The following is a 27,634-nucleotide window of genomic DNA, read 5'->3' as shown; positions in this document are numbered from 1 at the left end:
TTCTCCCTCTCCTTGTTTCTTTTTCTCCGTGTGTCGCTGTTTCATCTCTTGCTCTGTCTCTCCCTATACGCCTCCCTTTCTATCTCCTCCTCTCTCCTTTGCTCTACCCAGGGGTATCAAGGTTAAAAACACAGAAAGGATTTAGATTCTGTTAGGGCCCCTGTGATGAATGACAGTGTCACTGCCACCGCACTTCCTGCCTCTCTCCATCCAGCTCTGTAATCGTCTCCAGACATTAATATTTAACATGATCACGCACCGCAGACCGTCCCACAATCCACAATTATCAGCCAATAACCAAAAGGAAGGAGGAAAAAAAAAAAGGTCAGCCTCGGTGTCTCACCGTTGCCTTCAGCGACAGAAAAACGAAAGCATGAATGGAGGGGAAAAAGGCAAACGATCTGGGAGTGTTTGTTGTGTGAGTTGTTGATGGTGGCCAAACACAATAAATATTTAATGAGGCTTGTCTAGTAAGCGTTTTTCCCTGTGCTCTCAGAGGATTAGTGTCGATGCAGAGGGTTAAGGAGATAATTACTGGGTTTAAAGCTAAACCTCATTCAAGGTCTCCAATGGCATCCACATCAAATACAGCTAAAGTATATGCAGCACCGTGGTCAATGTGTGAGTGCAATGAAAATGTCCCCCTGATATAATATATTTAATCCAATATTCTGATAGTTGAAATTTACAGACTGCAGTTTATTCATTGAACCAGTGCAGGTTAAAACAAATGGAGGGGTTACAGACGGGGTCTCGACAACCACTCGTCCAAAAAGTTGAAACTGCAGTTTCTTTGGTTCTCTTTAAGTTTGAGATCAATCAGCTGAGAAGTTGAACATCAAAAAAGCCAGAGCAGAGACAGAATAACAGACTGAGATTTCGGATTTTTAGTGTAGGATAGAAAAAGAGACAATAATGAAAATCTTTGGAAAACCTGAAGAACAGACATTTATTTATGGCTTCCATATCTCGAGAACGGTTTATCTTATCGGCTTCACACATGGCACGTGTATTGATAAGGCCCCGATGGTCAAGTGTTGAATATTGTGTGATTAAGACAGTCAGTATGTTAAATGTTGATCAACTTTGAATAAACAGGCGCATATAGCAGCAGTGGTTGGGACTCATCAACGTAAGCAGCGTTGTCGATACGATAACAGCGTTCACAACTACAACAAGTGATTCTCCAGTTCAAGGTTCTGCCTACTGAGTCGAGATTCACTGAACTTTGAATGAACAGGTGAACCGCTCTTTGTGCAGCAGCATTGGTGCAGCTTCATGGTTCTAAAGACTGAGTCTAATATTACTGCAGGTGACTTTTACAGTTTCAGAAACCAGCCTAATCACAGACCAAGCAGCCCATTCAGAGAGAGCTAGACCAGGTACTGCACAAGTGTTTTAAAGCAGTGAAAACGAGGATGTCACACTATCTCCTCTTTTACTCTAGTCCATTAGATTTTTATTTGTCTTTCACAAAAGCAACTAAGACTTCTCTATCCTGATTGGCTGACAGGTGTATGACTCCAAAAAAGAGAGTTGTTTGCACTTGCACTGAGAATTTGAGTTTGCTAAAAATAAAAAATCTAAAAGGCTGCTTAGTGTGAACCATACAGATTCCATTTCTGATGTGTTTCATATTTCCAGAAATGTTTAAATCAAGTCCTGGAAGGAGAAGAAAAAGGTGACCAGAGGGGGGAAAAGAAATGTGTCCAGAACTGAACACAGACGACCTTAAACAAAGCAGAACTAACTCTCATGTCCTTCATTATGATCATTAAACACACAATTGATGGATCATTATCCCTTAATGAATCATTTGTGTGGACAGGAATAGACTCATGACCGTGTGTTGGTGCTTATGTGAAAGATTTATGGGACTTTTATTTTGAAAATTAAATACAACTAAACTAAATTAAAATTAAATAGAGAAACAATAATAGTACTACAACCAGCTGCTATGCAAATAAACTGGAGACCCTGAATCTTAACTATATCACATACACTAACTATGTTGAATGATGGTGGACAGTTTATTGTCTTTTACTGCAATAAAAAGAGCCTTTTTATGGCACATGAATATGTTTTTCAAAATAATAAAAACGGTCTCTTCTGCCTGAAGGGTGCCAATTTTTATAACGTGTTTTAAATAATGCATTCAATGTAGATGTGAAATAGTCCAGCTCTTCTCTTAGAAATCCATAAACTCAACATACACATACTCCTACAAGCAAATGTAATAATTCCATTCAAATGACATTCAGCGAACCAGAGCAGAGAAGAGGTCATGTGAGGCGTACAGTGCACGCTGGCCATGCAAATGTGGCTGTTGAGCCAAGTTTGAATTTAACTTTGATTCACTGTTCGAAAACATTTAAGCAGAAGAAGCTGAGCGTGATGATTTAAATGTTTCATCTCGTTCTTTCCAGTCGACGTGGCCAGCTAATAAAACTGCACAAACAAAAACAACACGGAAACATTTCTCTTCACTCGGCCACACTCACATTTCACTCAATTTCAGGGAAATTAAGCAAAAGTGAAAACCAGGCAAAAAGCAGTCGGATGTGACAAGTGGCATGTGGAAAACAATACTGCATTCAATTAGTCCACTGATGTCGATTCGTATATGTGCCCCCCCCCCCTTCAGGCTACAACAGTGAGATCCATTATGGGCAAATGGAGAGCAGTGATTTTATGCTGTGCAACACCTTTAACAGGCAGCTGCTCTCAGACTGGCACAGTGATGTGTTTCTGGCTGGAGCTCAGGAGAGCTTGGTTGGAGGACGACTGATAGCATCTTTACTGTGGCACAGAAACAAGCTGCCTGGTGGGTCAGTGAGGACGTGGTGGTCAGTCTGTTCGCATTGGGTGTATATATGCAATAATATGTGCATTTATATACATTTTGCTTTAAAACTGGCACTTTGGCACTGATCTGTGTGTGTGTGAGTGTGAGGAGTGAAGCCCTTGCATGTTTATAAGTTTATGCATGGCTGAGTTATGGATTCGGGCTGTTCCTATCTCATTCTTCCACAGACCTTTCTGCAGATTTTTTTTAGGTGTTATATGCTGAGGGGATACAGAAGGAGGAAGAGGAGAGAGAGAGAGAGAGAGGCAGAGAGAGAGCGTGTTGGGGGAAATGTAGACTTTCCTCCCTTCTTATTTTTTATTTGGAGAATGTAGGAATGTGGAGTGGAGGGTGATAAACATGTATCTCATTGTACATCTGTGTGTGTGTGTGTGTGTGTGTGTACCAAAGACTGTCTATTGTATCTGACCAGCTGTGGGTGGTGAATAATAAGGAGTCATGCCTCTCGAGCCTCCAACCATCATTATACTTCTTACTGGAGCGGACGACTGTGTGTGTGTGTGTGTGGGTTCCAGGTATTACTGATGTTGGGACTTGCTTTCCTTATGTGTTGGTGTATATACAGACGACTATACACACCACTACCCTGACATTGAAGTGAATGGTCCTGATGTGAGAGTGACTAATCCTCTCTAGCTCCTACATCTTTATCTATTGTGGTTGGAGGCCGTGGAAATCAACACTTAATGTTCCTCAAGTCTCCATGACACATCAGTTCAATTAGCATTGCAGACCAAAACACACTTAGTCAAACACTGAATCCCCTCTCCGTCTCCCCACCAGTGTGACTCCATAATGAAGCCCGCTGTCGGCAGGGAGCAGGTCTCCTGGCTGCACACCAGTGCCTGCATGCAGGCACACACACACAATACGTTAAACTGAGTAACACAAGAACACACAAGTACTTTCACACGTCAGTCTGCCTACACAAGCACTGGCTACTTAACTTTCCTTTCACAGTCCGGCCGCACGTCTGAACTCCTGGCAGGTAAATAGAACAGCTCTCGATATCATTTAGCAGCTCTGTGCATCGTCAGCTGTGCGTGGCCCATATTTGACTTTTACTTAACCCTGACAGACAGAGTCAAGATGTGCCGCTCAGCCGGGAAGAATGGTCCCGTCTTTAATGCCTGGATGTGAGGGGTATTTGATGTGTTTAACTGTATAAAGCAGCGAATGATATCTGTATACCAGGAAGTAAAAAAAGAACACCAGGGTGCAATTCACAGTTCAGGGGCAATTTTAATTTCTCTCTCATGTGTTTCTGGAGTATATACAGTACTTTTTAATGCAAGTCCAACTAATTGCTTAAACTGACACGCAAAACATTTCAAAGTTTTGTATGCAACACTGAATTTATGTGGTATTAGTCTTAAATTGGTTTAGAATAACAAAAAAAAAAAACATTAACATAATGCTTCTGTCCAAACTCTACAGTCTGACTGTGAGGAGAATCGTATTACACAGAGCAGGAATTAGTTGCTGGGTTATGTTTTACATTAAAATCAAAACAAACACAATCATTTATTGTATTATAATCAGAAAAAGTGCATCATTAAATAACATTTTTTTAACGGGGGGGGGTAGCTCAAAACAGAAAGGTGGATTTAAACTTTGCCAAATTAAAAGTTTTAAGTGGATATCTATTCACTGATCCCTGCAGCTGTGCTGTGTGTGAACCTCTTTTCCAGTGACTCACTGCTTCAGTGTTTTGGGGAAAGGTTTTCCAGTTCATCCCAGGTTGTCTGCCTGGGTCGCCACACAGGGAAAAAGCAGCGCAAGTATTGTGCTCAGGGTACGGTAAAGTACGTCACTGCTGGGCCACCAGAGCCTGGCTTGTTTATTTCCAGCCCTGATTTTGTCGGTTTCACTGGGGTATTGAATCCTGCAGATTTAATGAAAGCAGAGAGATGGAGCAGCACTGCCTGGACCAGGACTCAGACTGATGAACTTGCAGTCATGTGGCCTTTTATATCAGCAAAATGAGGCACCGAGCACCTCAGGACTAAGTACTTCCCTGATGATAAGACTGTTGAGGCTTAAGGCAATGACACACAGGGCAACATTATGGCAGGTTGGATGGAAATAAAGCACCTAGAGAGTTAGTTCCTTCAAATCATGTATGTGGCATCTTTTTTCAGGGGAGCAGAGCTGCTTAGTAAGAGAATCCTGTGTTTAAATTAAAGTGTCCTTGACCTGAATCTCTATTGGCTTCACTTCAGCTATTTTGTCCCTGACTCTGCATTGTGCATCATGTGGAGGGGAACAGTCACGCACGAGGAGCCTCCTGCCTCTGGGCCATAAAAATACAAACGTGCATGTCAATTTTCAAGCGAAAATTACTGATATGACACAAGATACATAAAAAGCACAAGAAACGTTGAGCATTTCTCTCTGGCTTATGGTGAATCTACTGACGCAACGAACTGCCAACCTCGCCATTTGTACCTGCACCGAGGGAAGTTCTGTTCCATCTGTTTGTTTGTCTGTTATTTGGCAGGATTACGCACTGATGACTACTGAGCGGATTACCACAAACCTTAGTGGAAGGATGCGGTATGGATCAGGGAAGAGCGCATTACATTTTGGTGTGGATCCGGATCAGGGGGCGGATCCAACATTTTTGTTCACTTTCTTTAACATGGTGAGATAGTTTTTCAACATTTTGGTTGATTTCTTGACATATTTTTGGGGAACTGATATCTATGAGTGTGTGATGTTTGCTGCAGCTATTAGACCATATGGTTGATTGATATAAGGGGACTGTTGGGCCTCGGCAGTTGCATGCACTCCACGATTAAATTTTTGCATGGGATTATAGCAGAGTTTGATTCAAGGGAGGAATTATCTTTATCTTTGGACTGGAACTGCTTTATGGCCATGTAAAACAGTTCCAGCTATCATATAGCAGAGAGGTTAGATTGAGATGTGTTCAGTAATTGAATGTGGTTCGCAAAGGATAACCCTCGATAAGAAATTAAATTAGGGTTTAAAATCACAACAAAGGTACAGCTACATCGCTTTTTTTCACTTTTCAGCACATTGTGAATGTTAACTATCTCCATCATATTGAAGGCTAGTATCACCAAATTCAATCCACTTCTACTCTTTTCGGATTTCCAAAAGTTAGTGTTTCTCCAGAATTACTGGGCTGTCATTCCTGTAAAACACCAAGCAGATGTTAGCTCATCGCTGTTGATTTATGTCTGGAAAAATGCCTGGAGCTGACCACAGGTGGCTGAAGCAATATCAATCTTACAGGTAAACATGAATGCACAGGCGCACGTACACACACCCCCACCTACACGGTGTTCGTCTTATCAAGTCTCAGTGGGGTGTCTGAACTAAAAAAGTAGCTGATGACAAAAAACTCAGTGTATGTGTGTATGTGTGTGTGTGTGTGTGTGTGTGTGTGTGTGTGTGTGTGTGTGGTCTCCTTCTGTTTAATTAAACATGGATCTGTCCAGGGGAAGTGGATACAGACAGATGGCACATAAAAAACAAACTCTATCACACTTTTTACTTTTTACAGAGGGGAGGGGGTCCTCGATGAAATTGAAAGAACATATTCCCATCACCCTTGATCTCTAAGTGTGAAAGACGAATATATTTGTCGCTATTTTCATTGGATGTTATTTCGATTTTTAAAGTTCCCTGTGCCGAACTCTTAAGCTGCGGCTCTTTAGTGGCTTTAAGTGCATTGAGGCAGTTGTTATACATTAACAGCTGTGCGATTAAGCACCTTATCAGAGCTGTAAATGAAAGGCGGCAAATGTTTATTTTATCTGAGTAAATGTGCAGCTATAATACAAGTTAGCTGAGCTGTCTGAGTAAAGTCTTCACGGGGAAAGACAAGGTGTCTGTGAAACCTGCATGTAATTACAGCGCTTGTGCCTCAGATGGCCCCAATTAAGTCCATGTCACAAATTTGGACGACAAGAAGCAGAAGAGTAAACAAAACAAAGTAAAAATCCAAGACTAATGGTGAAGAGACGAGTGTAAAAAAGATTAAGCGAGTGAAACTGACAATGACAGTGGCGCTCTTGTGACCTTTCCCAGTGACCCGTCTCAGCTCTCACCAGTATGTCCACCTCCATGTCTGTAATCATGTCCCTTCCCCTGACACGATAAGAACCATCTCTAACATCGTCCGCTCACTCAGCCGTAACATCTCCAAACTGAGGATGAAAAAAAAATACCCACAATGACTGACAGTCAGAGGCGAGCTTTCTCTTTTAGAAAGCGACGAGATTCCCTTGTGCTAGCAATCAGTTTCCTTTTGTGAACTGAGCTCCTCCAGGAATGCCGCTGCATTCCCAGGATGCTTCAGTGAGGATAATGGTTGCCATGCAATGACAGGAGTAAGACAGCTGTCATCTGGCGGGGATGTGCGTGTGTGAGAGAGAGAGTATGTAGGGAGGTACAAATAGCAGCAGAGGATATGGTGTGACTAAATTGCTTCTTAATAGAAGGTCAATCTTTTAATTTAGTCATTCTGCACTAACAAATATGTCATGGACAATTATCAGATATTATGATGTATATACTCTTGAGCATGAAAGGCTTGTGGGATGTTATATTTAGCTTTATAATGGGCCATTACACAATATGTAGGATTAGCTTTTTAGCTATGATTTGGTTGTTGAATCCTTTTTTCCAGATTTTGTTTTTCAAGCAAAATCACTTTAACTTCACTACACGCCTGTTTCATTTAATTTTTTTAATTGGTTCTCGTCTTGGATTTTCTGTATTATTATTATTATTATTATGAGCAATATTTATATGGTATGCAAAGGTAAAATTCAAAAATTGCCAAAGTAGCCCAGGACTCCTATGGGTTAAAACTTAAATCTGAATCTTAGAGTGATGTTTAACATTCAGCTGAGCTTTGTCTTTACAGTAAACCATCGAAAACTCTGATTATATGTCAGAATGGTGAAGAAGTAACATAAATGAGGGGTATCAAGGGTATAGATGTATTCACAAGCCCCTGACCCATATTCTTTAATCCATTTCCAAGAGGGACACAAGAAGCTGCCGCTATCATGTACATTCCCTTTTATTTTTTGTACCAGGCCTGTGGATAAGGGAGTGTGAGAATGTGTGTGTGTGTTTGTGAGCACCAGATATAACACGAGCATCACATCATTCTGTCAACAAGGCGAACGCTTGTATTTCAACACTTCCTTGCATCATCCGTGCTTTGGAAAAAGCTTTGTGGCAGAAAATAAGCTCATTCATATGTGGGGTGATTATTGTATGTGTGTATGGCAGTAAATAGGTCTCGGTAATAAATCTGATGGCTGCTGCCACCGTATAAATATAGCCTGGGGATTTAGTCATGTTAGATGTTCCAGTTTCATCACGACTGACTGTTGTATTGCATCAAATGACTTCCCTAACAATGAATGGACTGAGAGAAAGACGTAGAGAGAGATGGAGCTGTTGTTTGGAGCCACATACCTGACCACACCCAGGACAGTCGTTGCCGTTCTCACAGGTTCTGCGTCGTGACTGGATGCCTCCGCCACAAGGCACAGTGCAGCGTTCCCATGCCGACCATGCCGACCAGTAGACATGAGGCGGGCAGGGCAGGTGTTCATTACAGTACCTGGGAAGAAGTTGGAACAGACACGAGGGATGAGCATGTGACTTTATTTGTTTAGATCCTCTCATTGTGATCAAGAAAACAAAGACCTGAGAACCAGAAAATCACAAAACCAGCAGATAAGGTAATAAAATAGAAAAGTCAGAGAGCCAAAAATCTAGTATAAACAAATAATTAAAAATTCTTATTACGTAAGGAAGAGTTGGTCTGATGTTCCATGCTTACATAACTGATCCCACATTCCATTCAAGTAGTTAAAATGGTTGTGGATGGAGCATGTGCAGCCGACACGTACAGTCAGCACGGTCACAAATCGTGGGCTGCACACCGGCCTCCGAATACTGGCTGATGTGGAAACTAGGAATTTGCCTTTATTCCAATTGAATGGTTAGTTGTTTTTATGTTTATGGGAAAATAAAAGAAATATTTGAATATTTGAGTCAGTTGGTGGCTGAAGTTTCATATTTACTTTTCAGACATGAGAATGGTAACAATCTTCTGAACAACGGCAGAAAGCACAAAGTAATTTCCCAAAGTGTTGACCCTTTTCTTTTAAGTGACATGAAGGAACTTCTGCTTGCAACAGCAATCTCTACAGCAACATGTGGTGATTCAGTCTGTTGGGCTCTGAGTTCAGTTGCTTTTCATGTAAGAAAACAAGCTACATGTGTAGTTACACCCACTGGACTGAAACATGGCCATATGGTTTATATTCCTCTTGATGCCAGGCTTCCAGAACCAGAAGAGCTGTCTGTTTCTAACACGCCTGGGGCCGCCCACTCAACCAGGTGAGGGTGCCCTGAGTGTGGTACGGAGGATTGAGTCCTGCTGCAGCAGTGGCAGGTTTGGTTACAGCCTGGCCCTTTGCTACATGTCTTCCCCACTCCTTCTCTGTCTTTCACACTTTTAAAGTTTGTCATTAAAGAGTTTCCTCGCTGAATATCAGAGATAAAGTCTCTCCAATTTGAATGACTTCTAAGTTTCTTCACTGATCTACAGTTCAACAGTACGTCTGAGCTTCTGGGTTTTCTGTCTCTATCATTTAGTCAGGATCTTCTCAGGAGAGATCACACCCACTCACCAAAGATACATGATGCAAGAACAAACATTCAGGGCGCTGAGTGGGAATTAAAGAGACACCGTTCTCCCTTTATCGAGTCATCGCACCATCAAATAATTCCGCATTTAAACTTGCATTAGCTGACTTTCAGGGAAATGGGATACCTCTTCATCTGACTGAATAATCAAATCACACATCATGTGAAGGGCACTGACGATGTCACCACACTTATGAAACCTTGCAACTGAACCGAAATAGCTACAAAGAGTCTATACCGCAAGACAAGGTCGTCTGTAAAAACCGTGTAAACTTCACTTGAAACTAACTTTTACAAACCCAGCACATGTCTTTGAAGTGGCCGCGGAGTGCAGGGAACACGGTGCACTGATCGAGCCTGAACATCTTCTAGAATCATGCCACCGGAGACTGTGTGGTGTCTGTGGTGCGTGTGTGCACGTGGCGTAATGGTCAATGTTGCATAAAAGTACATCAAATAAAAGTCCACCTCAAACCGTAATGAACATACATATGCACTTTGCATAATTTATTGACACAGCCTATTTAAAAAGCCCCAAAGATGCATGCATCATCTCTAATTACATCGTTTTACAAGACAGGATTATAGCGATGTCTAAAATACTTAATTACTTAGTCCTCATTATAAAATAACGATAGACGATTGCCAGCCTTATTAGAGCCATATAATTTATTTTATAACTTTAACACACGCTATAAAATTGCTTTTATTGCTATTTTGTTGTGTTTTGGAACATGACTTTTGAGGAAAACCTTGTGCTTAAATAGCTTTAATGTTAAACCCTTCCTCAGGAGGCTCAGGCTGGATATTTCCATTGTGCTTTTCCCAAATGCTCTGCTATTGTTCATGGTAAATCAAAAGCTTCATTTTGTATACCCTGCTAGTAAAAGTCCTTAGAGGAGTACGCTCTTTACCACTTTTACTAATCCTTGGGAATGTAGTGAGATGATGCTGTGGGGAGGAGAAGTGAGGAAGAGTGTGGATTACAATCAGGCCTGAGAGAAAGAAATGAAAAATGCACTTACACAGACATCCATGCATACAGGGTTGTACGCACACACACAACGTACCACTGCTGCACCACAGCACAGTACAAAAAACTGCTGCGATCAATATGAAGCAGATTAGAGCTTCGGAATCATCATCGTACACAGTGTAATCATTTCAGACAAGACGGCAGCTTTGCTCCATCTTATCTTATCCCCTTTTCTCTTTCTCATGAAATACACAGAGCTGATTGGACTTAAGAAACGCTGCTAATTACTCACTATAGGCTGAGTAAGCAGTGCGGCCCATGTCAGAGTGCCGGGAGAAATACCAACAGAAGGTTTATAAATGCAGGCATTAAGCAGCCAGATTTGAGCCCGTAGCACTGCTGTGCACGGCCAGTCTCAGAACATTTGCTTCATCTTTAAAAGGCCTGCCTGCTGAAAACAATCAGGGGCCGAGCTCACAGGAAGGCTGTTGGCCGAAAGAGAGGGGACGAGAGGTGAGAGCGGAGGTTTGGTTTGGTCTCATGGTCTTTTTATTTTGCGTATCTGATCATAAGAGCTCACACCATACTGCATGCATGTTTAAACAGAAGGCCTGTGCATTTATCTGAATAGGTGACTTGAGGCAACATGGGAAGTGTAGAGTAAGACTTACTGCAGACACCACTAAGAGGACGACTGTGCTCCATAAAATAAAAGCCTGTTGTGGTATTAAATAATTATTCAGTGTGCAAAAGCTGAAAAATAATCGGGCTGTGTACTTTCAGGTTTTTCATTTTGAACCACAAAACAAAAAAGATTTTCATTTCCAGAAAATACATTTTTTTCCACATTTTTTTTGTTTTTTGGCTTTAAATGGTAATAAAACAAACTCCCTGAAAGAACCCAGGCCTCTTTTTCATGCCATGTGGATAAAAGTCTGCACGGAAGACATTTCACACATGGGCAACTATAAACAACAGATGTAGTGGAATTCTTTGGACACCGCTACACAGGCCAAACATCCAGTGAGAGGTTTGCCCTATTTCTTTTCATCGGGATATACATTTCTGAAACATCTGGATTTGCTCATATGGAACACACAGTCCAAAAGAAATCTAGCATCTTATTACCTGTCACCCCCTGAGGCAGACGCAAACTGACGCAGCATAATTCATCTGTTAACACACTTTTTCTCTCTATCTCTATGTCTGCTCATTTGTTGGACTCACACACACACACACACACACACACACACACACACACACACACACACACACACACACACACCCACACAGATCCTTGGAGCTGGTCCCTGCACTGGCCTAAAGTCTTTTAAATAGCTGAACAGAGCAAGTGCGAAAAGCAGGAAGGGGGAAGATGAAACAAAGGAGATTAAAACTCGGGGAGAGAAGGAGAGAGGGGATGTGAAGACCTGCTCCTAGTCTCCTGTGGCACTAGCCAGTGATTTTTCTGGTGTGGTTCATGAGTAACTGGGCTGTGTCGGTCACTCCATATATACTTTCCCTCCTCGTGAAGCAGACCCTTTTTCAAGGAGCGCTCCACCGGGAGCATTAGTGAGTAAAAGGAAGGGACGATGGGATGTTAGAGGAGGGAGAGAGGAAATGAAAAAGTGCAGAGCGAGGAGGGGGAAAAGAGGGATGTAATATATGGTTCATCCTTGAAGGCCGTATCCAATTACTTGTCCATTGCAATGCTGTTTCTGTTGCCGTGGTGATGATTGGTAAGCTTTTTTCCTCCTCTCTCCCTCCCTGCACTATCCGCACTGTATCTTTTTTGCACTTTAGCGCTGGTTAATGGGAGGAGTTGGATGAAAAACATGGGCTCTAACACCGACACTGTAGAGGACAAAGAGGGCCAGTCCGAGCCAGGGAGGCTCAAATAATGTGATATAACCACTGGAGTCAAAATTTTCAAACACAACAATCTTTTGCTGATTTGACAAACCACCGACTAAAACTTTCAGATAACCACAATAAATTAAGAGGAGAATAAAACTTTAACTCTAAACTCCTGACCTTATCTACCTGGGCTCCTTTGTTTATCTCTTTGTGTTTCTTCACATACTTTGTCCTTGAGGTTTTTTTTTTTTTTTCTGACCTAGAGGGTTGCTTAGGAACCAAACAAACATCTTTAAAAAGGCTGTTATTTTACGCCAAAGCCCCCAAAGCTTCAAAACGTAGACTCGGTCTGTGTGTGAAAGCCAGATAATTACCCTAGCACAGTCCCATCCCACTCATTCCTTAATTGGCTGTCACAAAGTTAGACAGAATATGAGGGGAAAAAAAGAAGAAAAAGTCACAGTCAAAGTTGTACCTCCTAATTGTAGGTTGCACATTACCGAGCGAAATAGCTTTTTTCTCACGTCTCACATGGACAGAAATCCAAACATGTAGAGGATGCATTTGCTTTAATCAGCACACGTGTTTAAATGTAGAAGCACGTGGGTGTGTGTGATGCATACCTCTCTTCTCGGTTCTGGCCCACACACACTCGCCCTCCGTGGCGAGGGGTCGGGTTGCTGCAGGAGCGCTGACGGACCTGGAAGCCGATGCCGCAGCTGGTGCTGCAGGGAGACCAGACAGTCCAGGGAGTCCACGCTCCGTTTCTATGGAGACGCAACATTGGTGTGAGTTACTTTGGCCGTTAATGTGGAGGCGGCCAGATAATCACAACATCACAATAAGATTATCATCGCTCGAAGTTAAATCTTTCTTCCGCCATCTTTATTGTTCGGGAATAAAGAGGTGGACTTGATTGGACACAACTGCACTGAGAATTGAATCTGTAAAACGTATTTATATAAATCTACTGTCGGTGTGTGGCGCATCGCTTTTTTTGAGAGAATCACCCAAATAAATCCAAACTTAATATCTGTGATAGAAACATTGTGACTGTACAGAGGTTTCAAGCTTCCTAATACCAGCAAACAACTTGATGTGCAAGCGAGAAACCCTGTGTCCAGGTACTGCAATTCCCTCCTAGTCTAGTTCTGCCTGCACTTCACATTACGACAAAACGTAAAGTAAAGCTTTTTACTTCACTCATCCAAAACTTGACAGTCAATGTTGCAGTTCCTCGGGTCCTCAGCAACACTCCTGCCAAGTTTGAAGTCAATCGGAGACAGGCAGATATAGATTCCTCTATTTATAGTTTGATGAATAGTGTTCTAATGCTGCAGTTACAGAGATATACAAGTCTATATGAGGTGACACTGGGATGATTTAATAATCACTCACCACTAATGTCATATGAGTTAAGGCCATGTGACTAGTACACAGTAAAAAGAAAAATGAACCAAAGGCTCATTTACTTATATACTTGATATAATATTTCTGTGTTACAGCCTCTCATATGTGAGTAGTAGGCTTTTGAGTTTTAACATTGAGCACTGGTAACTCATGTTAAAGGTCTCATGATGTTTTCACTAGTTCGTTTCATCTAAATTATATGAATTGTAGTTTTCTTTACCCCAGAAAAGGTCCTTTATATTTAAATACTTTATATTCACATCGAGGGGACCCTCTCTACGGAGACCGCCATGTTTTTTACATTAGTCCAGACTGGACAAACTAAACACCTTTTGAGTTTTTATGACAATTAAAGGCTACCACAGGTTCTTTTTCACTTTTGGAAGGGGAGGGTGAGGTGAGGGGTGTTCAGCTGCAACATGAAATTTCAACACTAGATATTACAAAATTCTACACACTGTACCTTTGAGCATTTTTCTTTTAATTTATGAGAGTAAAGCATATTTTTATGGTTAAAAAAGATAAAATAGCAATGACAATAATAGTATCAGTTGCTTTCCCTGAACTTTGATGAATGAAAACATTCAGATGTGCAGCAGGAACATCTCAGTTCATTTTAACTCAATTACAATCTGTAGTACGTCAGCTGAGAAGGTGAACAAAATCTGACAACCAGTTAACACCAAATAACTGACGCTATATAAGTCACATGATTTCTATTGAATAGTTGTGAGGACGCAGGAACAGAGTTTTTATATGTGTCTCTCTCTGTCTTTATCCAAATGTAGAGGAAACTGTTAGAGACAGCAGGATGATTTTCAGATGTGTTACTGGTGCATCACTAAAACATTTTACCTCGAGCAATTTGCAACCTCCACACTGATCCCGTGGCACTGCTGGCCCCCGCACTGAGGGGCAGGGTTATCACAGGCTCGCGTCCGACAGAGACAGGACCCCGCACTCCCGCCGTCAGTATGACTACACATGGACCAGCCTGACCAGGCACCGAAGCCTCCATCGATCGTCACATTACGGACCTGTTGGGAACGAAAAAAAGGAGCAGAAATAAAACATTTGAGGGTAATAGCTTTTCTCTGAAACCGGTTGTTGCATTAGACCGATGCTCTCAGTAATGTGTTGCTCTGGGAAACAGCCTATGGCTACGGAGGGTGCGAACAGAAATCAATTTCCCTCAAACAGATGCAAAAAATAACTGCACAGCACCGTTTATAGCACATTCAAAACTGTGCAGTTACAGGAGCACAAATGTGCCTTAAACAGGAGGAAGATGTATGAAAATTGTCAGAGGTTATGATGCGATTCCAGCAAAGCAAAACGAGTGATTCAGAAAAGCAAATGAAAGCTGGTGAATGGACACATTCACACAAGGTAGAATTTGAGGAAATAAAAAGTGGCCCCATAAATTAATATTTGAGGCAAAACAGAATGAAAAAGGAAGGTCTTCGATATTACAGGAGCGGTGAATTTACGAGTGATGTCCTGGCCGATACAAGCTAAATACAAAAAATCACTGGTATGAAATTCAGGGCTGCAGGTGAAATGAGGCTTGTCGTGGCGATATTTCAGGGTGATTTAAAAATGCAAAAGAACACTTTCACACAAGGAGAAGAGACAGCCTTATCATCAGCTGATTTGGCAGAGGCAGAAATAACATCTCGCCTGTGCTCTTGCTGGTAATTGAACTCTGCTGTGAGCCTAAATGGGCGACGCTTGGCTAAGACAGAGAACATTTGCATCACAGAAAGTAAACAGCTTGAAAGGCTCCTTTCTTTCACAAATCATTTGAGACTATAAATTATACGGTACATGCATCCATTTTATTTGCATTTGTATTATGTATTTTTTAAAGTAAATGTCTTTTTAGGGATGAGAAAATGCCCAATTTCTTTAATTAAAAAGGGAGGATAGAAAGGAGGAGACACCAGAAACAGGATTACAGATCATTTCTGAAGGATGATGTTTTCTGTGGTTATAAATAATTTCTCTTTATACCGACCAAAATTACAAAACTCCTTTTTATTCTGTAACATCAAGTTTTTTGAGTGGATGCTGATTACAATTACTTTTACGGAAGCTGTGGCACTTACAAAATCACTTAGTGCAGACATTCAGCCAGTTTAGCTCTGATGGACTCATCGCAATTGAAACTTGAACCGGTATAAAAGCGACGGAAATCTTCCTGTCCAGATTTCATGTCTTGGCATTTCATTGCTGCAAGCAGACGAATTTCGTCGGCTTCAGCCATTTCTCTCTGTCAGCATACAACATTATTACTGCCAGAGCTAATTCATGTTCACTCTGAATGGATGGACCTGGTTTAACAAAGGTTAAGTGAATTAATAAATATTCCATCAGAGGCGTAGGCACTGGCTGTGCTATGAGGCCACCTGCAAATACACCACAACATAAGGATTAGTCGCCACACTGCTGCTGCTGGAATTAAGTTTATCATCTTTGATCAGCTGCTGCATTTAAAGTAATAATCTGGCATTTGAGGAGATGTATTTCTTTAAGAAGATAGACATCTCACACCGTTAGACATAAAGAATGTGTAAAAAAGGAGAAGTTGTACTTTTTATGAAAGTGAGCCAGACTATTTTCTGGCAAGGAGCAACAACTCCCTGTCCACTACTAAACACAGAACTTGTTAATTAGTGAGCTTTAGGCGAGTCGGTAGATGGACGTTTTTTCATCTTTAAACACTGTCCTATCATTTCTGCTCCATATTTTCGCAAACATGAGTTGTATGAATCTTATTATTTAAATTTGGCCAGAATGCAGAAAGGGCCTTTCTCAAAATATTAGCAATTTAGATAACATGTTACAGGTTGAGATGGATTAAATGAGGCTACAACTACGCTGTGTCTTTTTCGAAAGCTCCTTCAAATGCGTAATTTCACACCCAACCAACGACAGCTCCAATGGACAGATCTGTCTCAGGGCAACCTATCCCAGGATTCATTGTGCTTCAGTGTCGATCTGATTTTCAAAGATAATGATGGCAACTGAACTGCTAACAGTATACATGTTAACAAACCGAGGGGCGTTAAAACGTTCTCATCGTGTTAAACTGCAGGTCTGTTGCTAGGCGACAGCAGTAAGGATGGGACAAGCTGTTGACGCAAATCACGGAAATCCAGCGCGGACCGAAATGACGGCGCACCTGAAGGAGGGGGCCCCTGAATTGGGACACAGCTAAAGCCGAGAGTGACGCGCTGAACTGAAGATGTGCCTGTTTATGCACATGTGCGTCCACGATTGTCTGTGTCCATATGTCTGCATGTGGTTGCAGTAAATTTCCGCTCTGCTGACAGACGCCACTGGGTGCTCGGTAGCTTCAGTGCCAAATATTCCTCTGAACACGAAGCCAAAATAAAAGGGTATGGAGGCACACAGCACTCTCTGCTGTGACCGGTTAGAAAATGATGTGCAAAACACTGAAAAGAAGCTGAGCCATGCTGAAACTGAGAGGCTTACCTCCCCCTGTTTACTGCTCTCAAATTTAATGCACATTAAAATAAAGGGAAGAGCTATTTTTCTCATGAACAAGCAGTCAGAGGTGAATGATTGAAGCACAACTCTTGATTCATTTTCTGAGGTCAAGTAGCTCAGTCCCAATGTACTTTTTCTCCATACTGAGGATATGTTGCCATGGCTGCTTTGAGGAGCTGTTCTGGTAAGTTGTGAGAGCAGATGAAAGTATTACTTCTATATGTCAAGTGAGCACGGATGCAGAGTAAGGATGAGAAAAAAAAATAACAAGAGCAGCAAAAAGAAAGTGAACTACAATAAAGTACGTGAAGATTAGGGAGCAGCATGCGGTGACACTCACGGGGCATTTGGTGATGCTCTGCTCCCATTGGCTCATTCTGACACTTTCCTCCAGGGTGGTGCATTTCTTCAGCAACAGATCCCAGCCACAGTACGGGTCCCTGGCCCCCACACATGCTCTGGAGAGAGAAAGAGAGAGAGTAGTCATTTGCTTTTAGTGGACTTCAGGGAATATTAACCTGTCATGCATGAATAGAGACTGGGGAAAGACATGAAATCTGACATCGGACTGAAGAAGGAGATATGAAAGGTAAAAGACAAAGTGGGACAAAGGGAGAGATAAGACGGGAGAGGAGAAAAGACGTCAGAGTAGAAAAAAGAGAAGCAACTGAAATGAGAGAAAAGAAAAGAGAAAAAAACTGAAAAGGGCATGAGAAGAGAAATGTTAATTTTGTTTACTTTTGAATGTGGAGCACTGGGATGTTCTACAATGCCTGCATCACATCAGCATAGGAAAATGATGTCTAAACACAATGTGCTGACTGATTTTTTCAGGTAATCTTCTGCCGACGAGCAGGATTACAATTTTTCATTTGCATACAAACACACATTCATTTCTGACTCAAATAACTTATCAGCCCAACAAATAGCGATGATAGCAGTATCTGTCTTTGTTGTATCTGCTTCAGGTGCTTTATTGAGTGCAATAAAATCCCTGATGTTACTTTCTTTTTTTTCATGCAAATACGAGTCTGCAGTGGCAATGTAGCCTGACATGTCCCCTGTGAAATGTAACTAAAATTGTCTGTGGGTTTCGTCTGCAGACACAAACACAACTGCGCTCACGAAAAGGCGTGAGATCACATGCATTCATCCGTATGCACACGTAGAAATGCTCATGCTCGTCTGCACGCAGAATGTGGCTGACGTAGCGTCTGGGTGGCTTACAGAAAGCGGAGACTTATGGTGTGTATCTGTGCGGGGAAAGGATATCAGGGGTGACGACAGTAGTGTTAAATGACAGGGAAAAGAAACAAGCTATTACCTGTCTTTCAGGGGGCCTTAAGGGCCTGGCAGATTGTACACCGCCCATCAGTGAGCTGCACAGACAGCCTTCTAATATTTCAAACAAGGACACCTCAAAGAAATGTCAGTGATGAACCCAGTAACTCTCTTTGTAGCTGCCGGTCCCTACGCGTGGTTTCATTTCTTTTCATCTGTTGTTGCTGTTTTTTTTTTTCGCTCTCTCTCAAAAGAAGAAGAAAATGTCACAGAGGTGATGAAGTGCTGTAATGGCTGCAGTGAATAACACAGAGTCACAGCTGTAATATGAAGCCTTAACTCTTCCGTGCATTCCAATAACAGCTCAATGTGTGCGGAATAAGGAATGCAAGGTGTGAGCCCGTCCCTGTGCGTGATGATGAATGGGATCCCAATTTTGGGGTGAGTCTTCACACCTCGGCCTGTGTCTGTGTCTTTGGTTTTCTTTGGCAATATTTATGCCTCGACGGAGCGTCTTCCACACAGACAGAAACTCAATATATCTGATAAAAACAGGCACTGCTGCAGCAGAACTGTGCGCGAGACGGAAACATGCACATTTCTGAGACAACTAGTGGAAGACAGTGAGACAGACGGGCAGAGGGCAGCTATGGGCACCTCCAGTGGCTCAGACAAAAGCTGATTTACAGGGTTTTAAATCTCAGCAAAGGCCCCTGACCAACAAAACAGGCCTGGCCCTCCCAGATAAAGAGCATCTTATGAAAGAGGGAGCTTTAAAACTTTGTTGTGTGCACATTTGCTTTTGGCAATTTCCATTGAGATTAATGGTGTTTGTGTGTGAATGCACTCACTCCCTGCTCTTGTGGTAGCTGCATCTCTTCAGCGGGATCTTGATGACCTGGTCCCTCACGCCCACGTAAAGCTCGCTGCGGCTGTGAAGGATCAGCAGGCTCCGGATCGGCTGCCTCTTCCTGGGCGGGAACAACTCGATCTCCTCCAACAAGCAGCTCCCCGTCGACTGATTGAGAGGGGAAAGCACTTTCCTGATAGTCCCATAATCTGCAAGGAAAGAAAAGGGGGACGTGGGAAGGATTTGGTCACAAAGAAGAAGGAGAGTGTTTATCTGCACGAGTAAAGGTGATGCAGGGAAGGAAAGGGAGGGTAAGAATCGCTGGGTTTTAAGAAGAGAAAAACAAGCACAAAAAAACATCTTGGATAAGCAAAACTGAACACAAGCTGGCGCGAACTCAGCGTGAACCACCCAACAAACACTCCCTAACTAAGTCAAAAAGACTGTTGGGGGCCGGCGTGCCAAGCTCAGTTCACCATCAACATACAGCGCTGTCGATGCAACCAGGGAGGTGGTTACGGCAACTGAATACATGATTTCTGTCCCACTTTTCTTTAAGGAGATATTCCAAAAAAAGAAACCATTTAGCATTTCTAAGAGAAGAGTGTGTAAATCAACGTCATTGTGAATACGTCCTGACCTTTATTTTATGTAAGGTGGGCCCCTGTGAGATAAAGTTAGTGGCAGATTTTCTTTTGGGAGAGCTAAAACAAACATCATCTATTATACATGAAATCCCCTGCGTGCAGAAACAAGTAATTAGGTGCACGGACATGCCAAAGGAAGAAGGGTGAATTGCTAATAGGTGCAGGGATGTAAAAGTTAAGTATTGCCCCAAGCGGTTGGGCAGTAGCATATGACTCACATGTTGTGTGTTCATAGGGGGTTGCTAATGTTATTCACTGCAAAGAAGCTTTAAGGAACTAAGGTAGCTGCCCTGCACGAGCCTGCAGCTTCTCTGTGAGGACAGCACATCTGGAGAGAGAGTGCTAACTGTGGCTCAGTCGTCAGATGCTTGTTAAACCATATAGTGAGTTATTACTTTTACAATTAGACATTAATACAATATTACGTTATACAGAGAAAATGACATAATAAATGTCATATAATGTCTGATCCTTTTTCAAAACTACATGGAGCCATGGGGCCCACATTCTCAGTGATGTATGATATGGACTGAAATACAATGTCGTTTTAACCTTTCTGCCATAAAACCACACTTTACCACTTGCTTCAAGACGGGACTGCAGTACTTTTATTATGGTTATTATTATTATGTATTTATATTGCATTGTAATAAGGACTTGAATAATTACTATTCTTTTGATTCACTATTTTTTATTTTTTATTCCTTACTTTTACTTTAAAACACCCACTATTCTTATCATTCTTTTTTTATATGTGTTAAAATAATTGTGACATGTAAATGTGGGAATTTAATTCAAGGCACCTTTGTATTATTAATTACATTATTAAGTTATGCCCTTTTTCAGTGATAGTATTAAAATTATCCTTTTTGCAGATGAAAATCTACCTGATGCAACTCAGGTGCAATTCTTGCTCACGGATGAGGTACTGTAATAAAGTTTTATTCACATTACACAGCAAATGGCAATGAATAACTGTGATACATTATGTGTGACTAATACAAAAAATGGAAGAAAATTACTGACTGCTAACTGGCTAACTGGCTTACAGTGTGTTTATTTGCCATTCATAATTTGACGGCCACACCACAGACAAAGGGGATATAATGCAAATAAAAGGCAACCAAAAAGAAAAGTCCCATTAGTTTGAATAAAATTGGGCATTTCTCTGCATCTGAACATTGTAGTTATACAACAAACAAAATATGTAACTTAAGTCTAGTAGTTTTTTAGACATTTAAGTTATATGGTATGTTATAACTGAATGCTGCTCATGCTGACTGAAGGAGTAAAAAGTTGCTGCAGGCTTGAAATTACTAACCAGTGCCAAATGACAATTTAGATGAAATCCATTTCTTTGGCCCCTAACTTAGATCTATCGGGTTCTCTGCTGCGGCCCCAATCAGCAGAGTGCGTTTGAGCATTAATAATGGCATACGATTAGGTACAGTATGTACGCTACCCAATGGCTTTGGCAGTGTTTCAGATGTTTTCATTAGCGTCTGGTTAGTGTCTGGGGAACTTGCAGTGTGGGCAGCTCCGGTCTGACACTACATTGATCACAGCACCATGCAAACAATGAGAGGGGAGTTTTTGACGGAGATGCCAAGCACCGAGGCAGTGAACTGGAACAGGTTGTGTGTCTGTGTGTGTGTGAGTGTGTGTGTGTGCCTGTACTGCCAGCGACATATCCTAAAATAACACAACTACAGGAAGATCATGTTGACATTTCCCACTGGGCCTACGGTACATTATCACAGTGAAATGGGTCACTATGTTCAAATTCTGTTCTGTACATCCGGCCGTAATCCATACACTGTGTTACATCATAATACAGAACAGACACTGGTATGAATCTGCCATCGTGTTGATACAGTTTCCAGCTCTTTGCCAAGTCTAACATCACATACTGTCTCACCAGTATGATTAAACATTGTGCTGATAAGCAGGCAGTTTCATGCAGTTCATACAGTATCAGGGTTAAATGAGAGCCGTGTGTATTATTAATTACCCCCTGTTTTCCTTTGACATGTCCCGTGCTTACTATGCTCTTTTGTGCAGAAAGTGCATATAGTTATGTGGTGCTATGTGTGCGTGTTCTGTCGGTGCATATGGAGAACACATGGAGGTAAAAAGTGATTAAACTTGTGTCGAAACAACGAGCTTTGATGTCTCCTCAGAACTGAAGATCTATTGGCTCCTTTATTCTTGTTGCACGCCTGTTTTTCTCCTGCAAAAAAGAACTTCAAGGGCGTAAAGCAACTGAAGTATTTATCTATAAAAATCAATGGTCTGAAATTTTAAGTATTTATCTATAAAAATCAATGGTCATTAATGTATAAGCAACAATTATTGCATATATTATGTGCATCTATCTAATAATTCCAGAAATCTCTGTCTGTCTGTCTGCGTGCGTGGAGAACCGTGATCAGCTCCAAACTTGGAATTTGGAGAAAGCAGCCTAATGCTTCAAACCACTAAACTGATGGTGCACATGCATACAAGCCCCATCTAAACAAGAGTACAGACAAACATAAAAGACAAAACAAAACCACATGTGAAATAACCAAAACTCTTATATTTTAAAGCAAAGTGTGTGTTTATGTAGGAACCCACTGCTCGTATTAAAAAGCCCATTGAGAACATGTGTTTCCAGGGACTTCAAGAAACCACCAAATCCTCGGAGAATGTAATAAATGAAGCATGTAAACATAGATACCACACATGGATGAAAACAGACCAATTTTGCTAAACATTTAGCCAAGCAAAGGAAAACAACCATTAACACACACACACACACACACACACACACACACACACACACACACACACACACACACACACACACACAGGACACACAGGACACATGTAGAGACACATACACAATGCTGCCGGTACCTACCAGTTGCCAGGTATATGATGTGAAACAGCATGTCTTTCCCCTGCACCACATCCACTGCCACATGAGAGAAGCGCACATTATCCTCCATGAAATACGGCACGGGAACCACGGGTTGGACCACCTCGTGCATCAGCAAGAACTTCTGGGCGTCCTGCAGGTTTCTTTCGGTCAGGTTCACGTAGGTGCCCGAGTCGATGGTGCCGCACTGTGGGGTGAAGTGGGACAGGAAAAGGTTTGACTGAAAGCTGAGCTCCTCGGGAAGGCATGCGACATTAATAAGCCTACGAAGTCATGATCAGAAATCCAAAAATTCAACCACAGACAGGAAACGTGAGGGATTGAATGATTAAATGAAGAGGCTTTAAACTCAATTGCTTCCTCATTGCAGTGGTTTGCTGTCCTCTCAACCTTAAGGCCTTGTAGTCAATACACTGAGGCTGATGGAAGCAGAGTGAATTAATGTTGAACTGAGCAAGTAGTTATATCTTTTATTAGATTCCTCCTCATATGCATATATATTGCTGGTGAGGTTTACTGGTATCCCAATAATAATGTTTTTCAGAAAAAAGCATTTTAAGAATGACATCATATTTAAAGCTTCTTAACTGATACTCGTATTTTATAAATAAAAATGTTGCAATATCATTCACACAACATGAGTCCCAGAAGATTAATACTATTTTTTGGGGACTCAAGTATCAAAATGACTCACACTTGAGATTTCAGGAGCCTAGAAAACATTGCAGTTCCAAACACAGTGGTATCTCACATTAATAAGCACAAGTAGATTTGATTCTCATGCATTTGAGTTGGTTATTGTTGACTCTCTATGTCCCAGTCTAGTTATGCTGCAGCAGCAGAATTACTATCGCAGCAAACAGGTATAATGTGAAATATCTGATATGTAAGATATTTCCCACAGTTTTTCTCCCCTGAGTTCAATAAAAGGTCTGTTTGTATTGGATAGGATATGGTATATTAAATAATACACTGTGATCAGAGGCACGACTAAACACCACTGTCCAATAATAATATCCAAAGTTTACATGTTGATAGGTATTTTTCGCATGGTGTGACAGAGACAATATTCTCTTTTGGGGTGTACATTAAGTGTCTTTTCTGCCAAACAGAGCCGGACAAGGTGACGCTCACTGCTGAGCTGAGGCAGAGCGGAATGACTAAAGCTAACCATGCATGTCCTTTTCAGTAAAAGAGGTCTCAGGCTGGGGTCAGGATTTTGGATTGAAATCCCATCCCTACAAAGAAAAGGCCCTTTCCTAGAAAAAAAATTCAAGCTGTAATCCACCATTACACAAACCCAAATGACTATACTGTTCTTTTGAACACAGCAACTCAGAGGGGCTGCACAAAGTTGCTCGAAGCTAATCATACACAGCATCGTCGAACAAGAATAAAAACGGGGCCTTGGGTGGCGATTAGTTCCTGCTGACCAGCTCCAGTAGCAGCAGCACTGAGACTTTACACAGATCAATCTTTGGCCTTCTCCTGGAATGACAGATGAGAGACGCGGAGGGCTTCCCCTGAATGGGAAACGGATCAGTGCCCTCGCTACATCAGAAGATGGGAAATTAAAGCCCTGAAGGACGAGGGAAATGCGACACTAGTGTTTGTGTGCTGCAAATATGCCTCCTGCTTATGGCAAAAATGTATTCCACACGTCTGGTGTCGGCCACATAATGACCAATGTCTAAGGTTTCCTTTTGTGGTTTGTCCTTGCATTGCGTGTGTGTGTATTAAATCCTAAAATGTGTCATATTTCTGCCACAGTGAGACAAAGCATAGGCGCTGACCACTGAGGGCCTGCGACACCTGTGAATGCACAGGGAGATGGATGCTGATGATTTCCGTTGAAGAGTCAAGGTGAGGGACATCATTTGGCTGAGGGCCCGTACAACACCCAGCTGTCCCGCTCATCATCAGTTCACGGTGCTCTGCCAGAATGATGAGCGCCACTGAGATGTAGGGTTGTTGTGTAAGACTTGTATTTGCAAAATGGGCTTTTGTTTAAAATGCATCCTGAGTTGTTTAAAATTTCCCGCATCCAAATCATAATTACAGTGTTTTATCAAATCATTTATCATGTTGAAAGGAAAGCAAAGAAAACTGACGTCTCATTAATTGTTTGAAATAACACAACTTTCCATCAGCATTTGGCTCCGAGTTTAACTTTACATATCTTCCTATATATGGAGCTTAATAATGAAGGTATTTTTTTTACAGTAAATAACTAGAGAGTGACAGTAAACCTATACAACACAGAGACATTATTAGCTCCTAATGCACAACGAACATGACCCATTGCCTGAATAAACCAAGCAGGATCAATCCATGTGGTTCAAATAAATAGGGGACAGACAGAGAATTAAGCTCTCAATCAATGACCAGTGTGTTGTGATGAGTTCACAGTCATAATTATCCCTATTTGGCAGCAGTCTATAACCCTGTCTTTGTGTGTGTGTGTGTGTGTGTGTGTGTGTGTGTGTATTTGTCTATAAGACTTGAAAGTGGTCAGTGGCTTTCTCCAGGTATATATCTCTGCAGGTGCATGTGTGTAGGTGTGTGCACACGGAGGGATGAAAACAGACAGGCCATAAATCCTGAGCTCGTAAATCTAATCCCCCAACATTGACAAATGCTTGATTAAGATGTCACTGAAACCTAGATAAAGTGCGCATCAGTCTAGCGCTGAGGAGAAGCTATTGTACTGGGGCTTAAGTGGAGAGATGGGGATAGAGAGGAAGAACTGATCCTTGTTTATCCTTGAGGAACACAGCCTTATGAAAGCCTATGGTACATGGAAACCCCTTTATTATGTACCTGAAGTGTGCTGAACTGGATAAATCTGTGGTCAGCGTTGACCAGATAGTGAAAATTGGTTTTCTTGAGGCTAAGCAAATTTTATTACTAGCGGGTGACAAGCAGAGATATGTGCATGCATGAAGGCAGTGAGACACTTCATATGTCACACAGATTTGTGGGAGTGTGCATGTGCATTTTTTTTTTTCTAAACTGTCACAGCTAGCACTTTTTCTGCATGAGCATGTCATTATAGATAACATGTGTGTGTGTAACTTCTCGATAGGAGGCATTACGAGGCCCCTTGCCTCTGCCCGGTTTGACGGAAACATGATGGAAGGGCCATGATGGGAAACACGTGTGGAAGTGAGACGTGTGTCATCCGCTGGCAGCCGGGCGTCAGAGGAAATTCAATCCTTCATGGAGAGCCGCGTGGATTAGCTCCCTCAATATCTGCTAAGCCTGTTACAACTGAGAGCCACTTCTGCTGCTAATAAAACATCGGGATTGAACAGCGCCTCATATCGGGATGAAGTGCCCCAGCGTTGCTTGGGGATTGCCACCCCTTGGTTTCAGGACAGAGTATAAACATAAAGTGGCACTTGTGCAAAACAACAAGTTTATTAGGAAGGACTACAGAGAAAAAGAAGAAGGCATCTTAATGGAGCGACTGTGCGATTGTTAAAGTCACTGAATTCTATAACGAGCGGTCGTGATGTGTGCTCATGAGCAGAGAGAGGGCTGAGGAAATTAGTGAGAGTGATGCCCTCATTGGGACTCAGAGGCAGAGTCATCAGGATGAACACATACATTCCATATGCATACATTTCCTCAGGCGTGCACCCAGCTGTGCATATTGTTTGGCTGATTGGACAGCGTGTTGGGTATAAATTACCTCACCATTAGCTGTGCATTTAAATTCACACAGGGAGTTTACAACGCATCTGAATAAACATGTTTTTAACTGTGCAACTAACATGGCTTTAGAGATGGAAATGTCCTGTTGTCTGATTGGTTGTTATCTGCACCAAATTCCACACATGCCTGATTGCTTTCATCAAGATCCATAAATTATTTTCTGAGAAATAAACTAGAATGTTAAAAATCTCGCCAAACAAAGTTCATGGATCTGCCCCCTGATTCACATCTGCACCAAAATGTAATGGATTATTCCCTGATGTATTCTGCATGATTCCCCCAACTGGTGATCCATAATGTTTTTGTTTTTCTTTCGTAATCTTTCTCTAAAACTAACAAGCCAAGAAACAAAAGGACAGTGGTGGAAACAAAAACCTCCTTTACAATGATTCCAAAAGAGCAGAGCAGAGCTGGCTGTAAACTCTTTGTCTTCTTCCACAAACAAGCTGTTTTGTTACCTGAAAGTCCGGGTTGGGGTTGGGGTAGGGCAGCCAGGCCGACCGTGAGTTCTCCTGGTACTTGAAGGGCCCGTTAAAAACCTGCGTGATGGCACTGAGGTTGAAGGCACAAACCGCAGATGCAGCAATGCTGTTTCTGAATGTCAGGAGAAAAAGGGAAGAGGAAACAAAAGGATGAGAAGATGGAGGGGGATGGTGGGTGAGAGAGGGAGAAGCAGAGGGAGGTATATAAGTAAAGACATTTTGAAAAGGACACCGAAGCACCAGCAGGAAACTGAAGAGATTTTGTTGCTATTTGTAAAGATGACCTCTCTACGTTTACTACATTCACCCAAAAATACAAATCAAACTCCAAATAGACGGATGCAGACGTTGCTGTAAGTGATTGTCATTAATGGGCTGTAAATCAGGCAGAGGACACAATTAAACTGTGC

The 27,634-nt window shown here is 41.9% G+C and overlaps 1 protein-coding gene across 3 annotated transcripts in view; it reads right to left on the bottom strand.

Moving 5' to 3' along the window:
• Positions 1-27,634, bottom strand: part of sema5a (sema domain, seven thrombospondin repeats (type 1 and type 1-like), transmembrane domain (TM) and short cytoplasmic domain, (semaphorin) 5A) — a 122,448-nt gene that overhangs the window by 27,729 nt on the left and 67,085 nt on the right. For all 3 annotated transcript variants that reach the window (XM_020087793.2, XM_069512859.1, XM_020087794.2), the window contains exons 9-15: positions 27,201-27,336; positions 23,008-23,212; positions 19,460-19,667; positions 17,668-17,785; positions 14,670-14,851; positions 13,028-13,171; positions 8,330-8,477 (exon numbers count right to left, since the gene is read on the bottom strand). In XM_020087793.2, the coding sequence (XP_019943352.1) occupies positions 8,330-8,477; positions 13,028-13,171; positions 14,670-14,851; positions 17,668-17,785; positions 19,460-19,667; positions 23,008-23,212; positions 27,201-27,336 (1,141 nt within the window). The remainder of the gene's footprint in view (positions 1-8,329; positions 8,478-13,027; positions 13,172-14,669; positions 14,852-17,667; positions 17,786-19,459; positions 19,668-23,007; positions 23,213-27,200; positions 27,337-27,634) is intronic.

The sequence above is a fragment of the Paralichthys olivaceus genome, chromosome 17 (assembly GCF_024713975.1).
Source record: "Paralichthys olivaceus isolate ysfri-2021 chromosome 17, ASM2471397v2, whole genome shotgun sequence".
Taxonomy (NCBI): domain Eukaryota; kingdom Metazoa; phylum Chordata; class Actinopteri; order Pleuronectiformes; family Paralichthyidae; genus Paralichthys; species Paralichthys olivaceus.
This window is presented reverse-complemented; position numbering and strand designations above follow the sequence as displayed.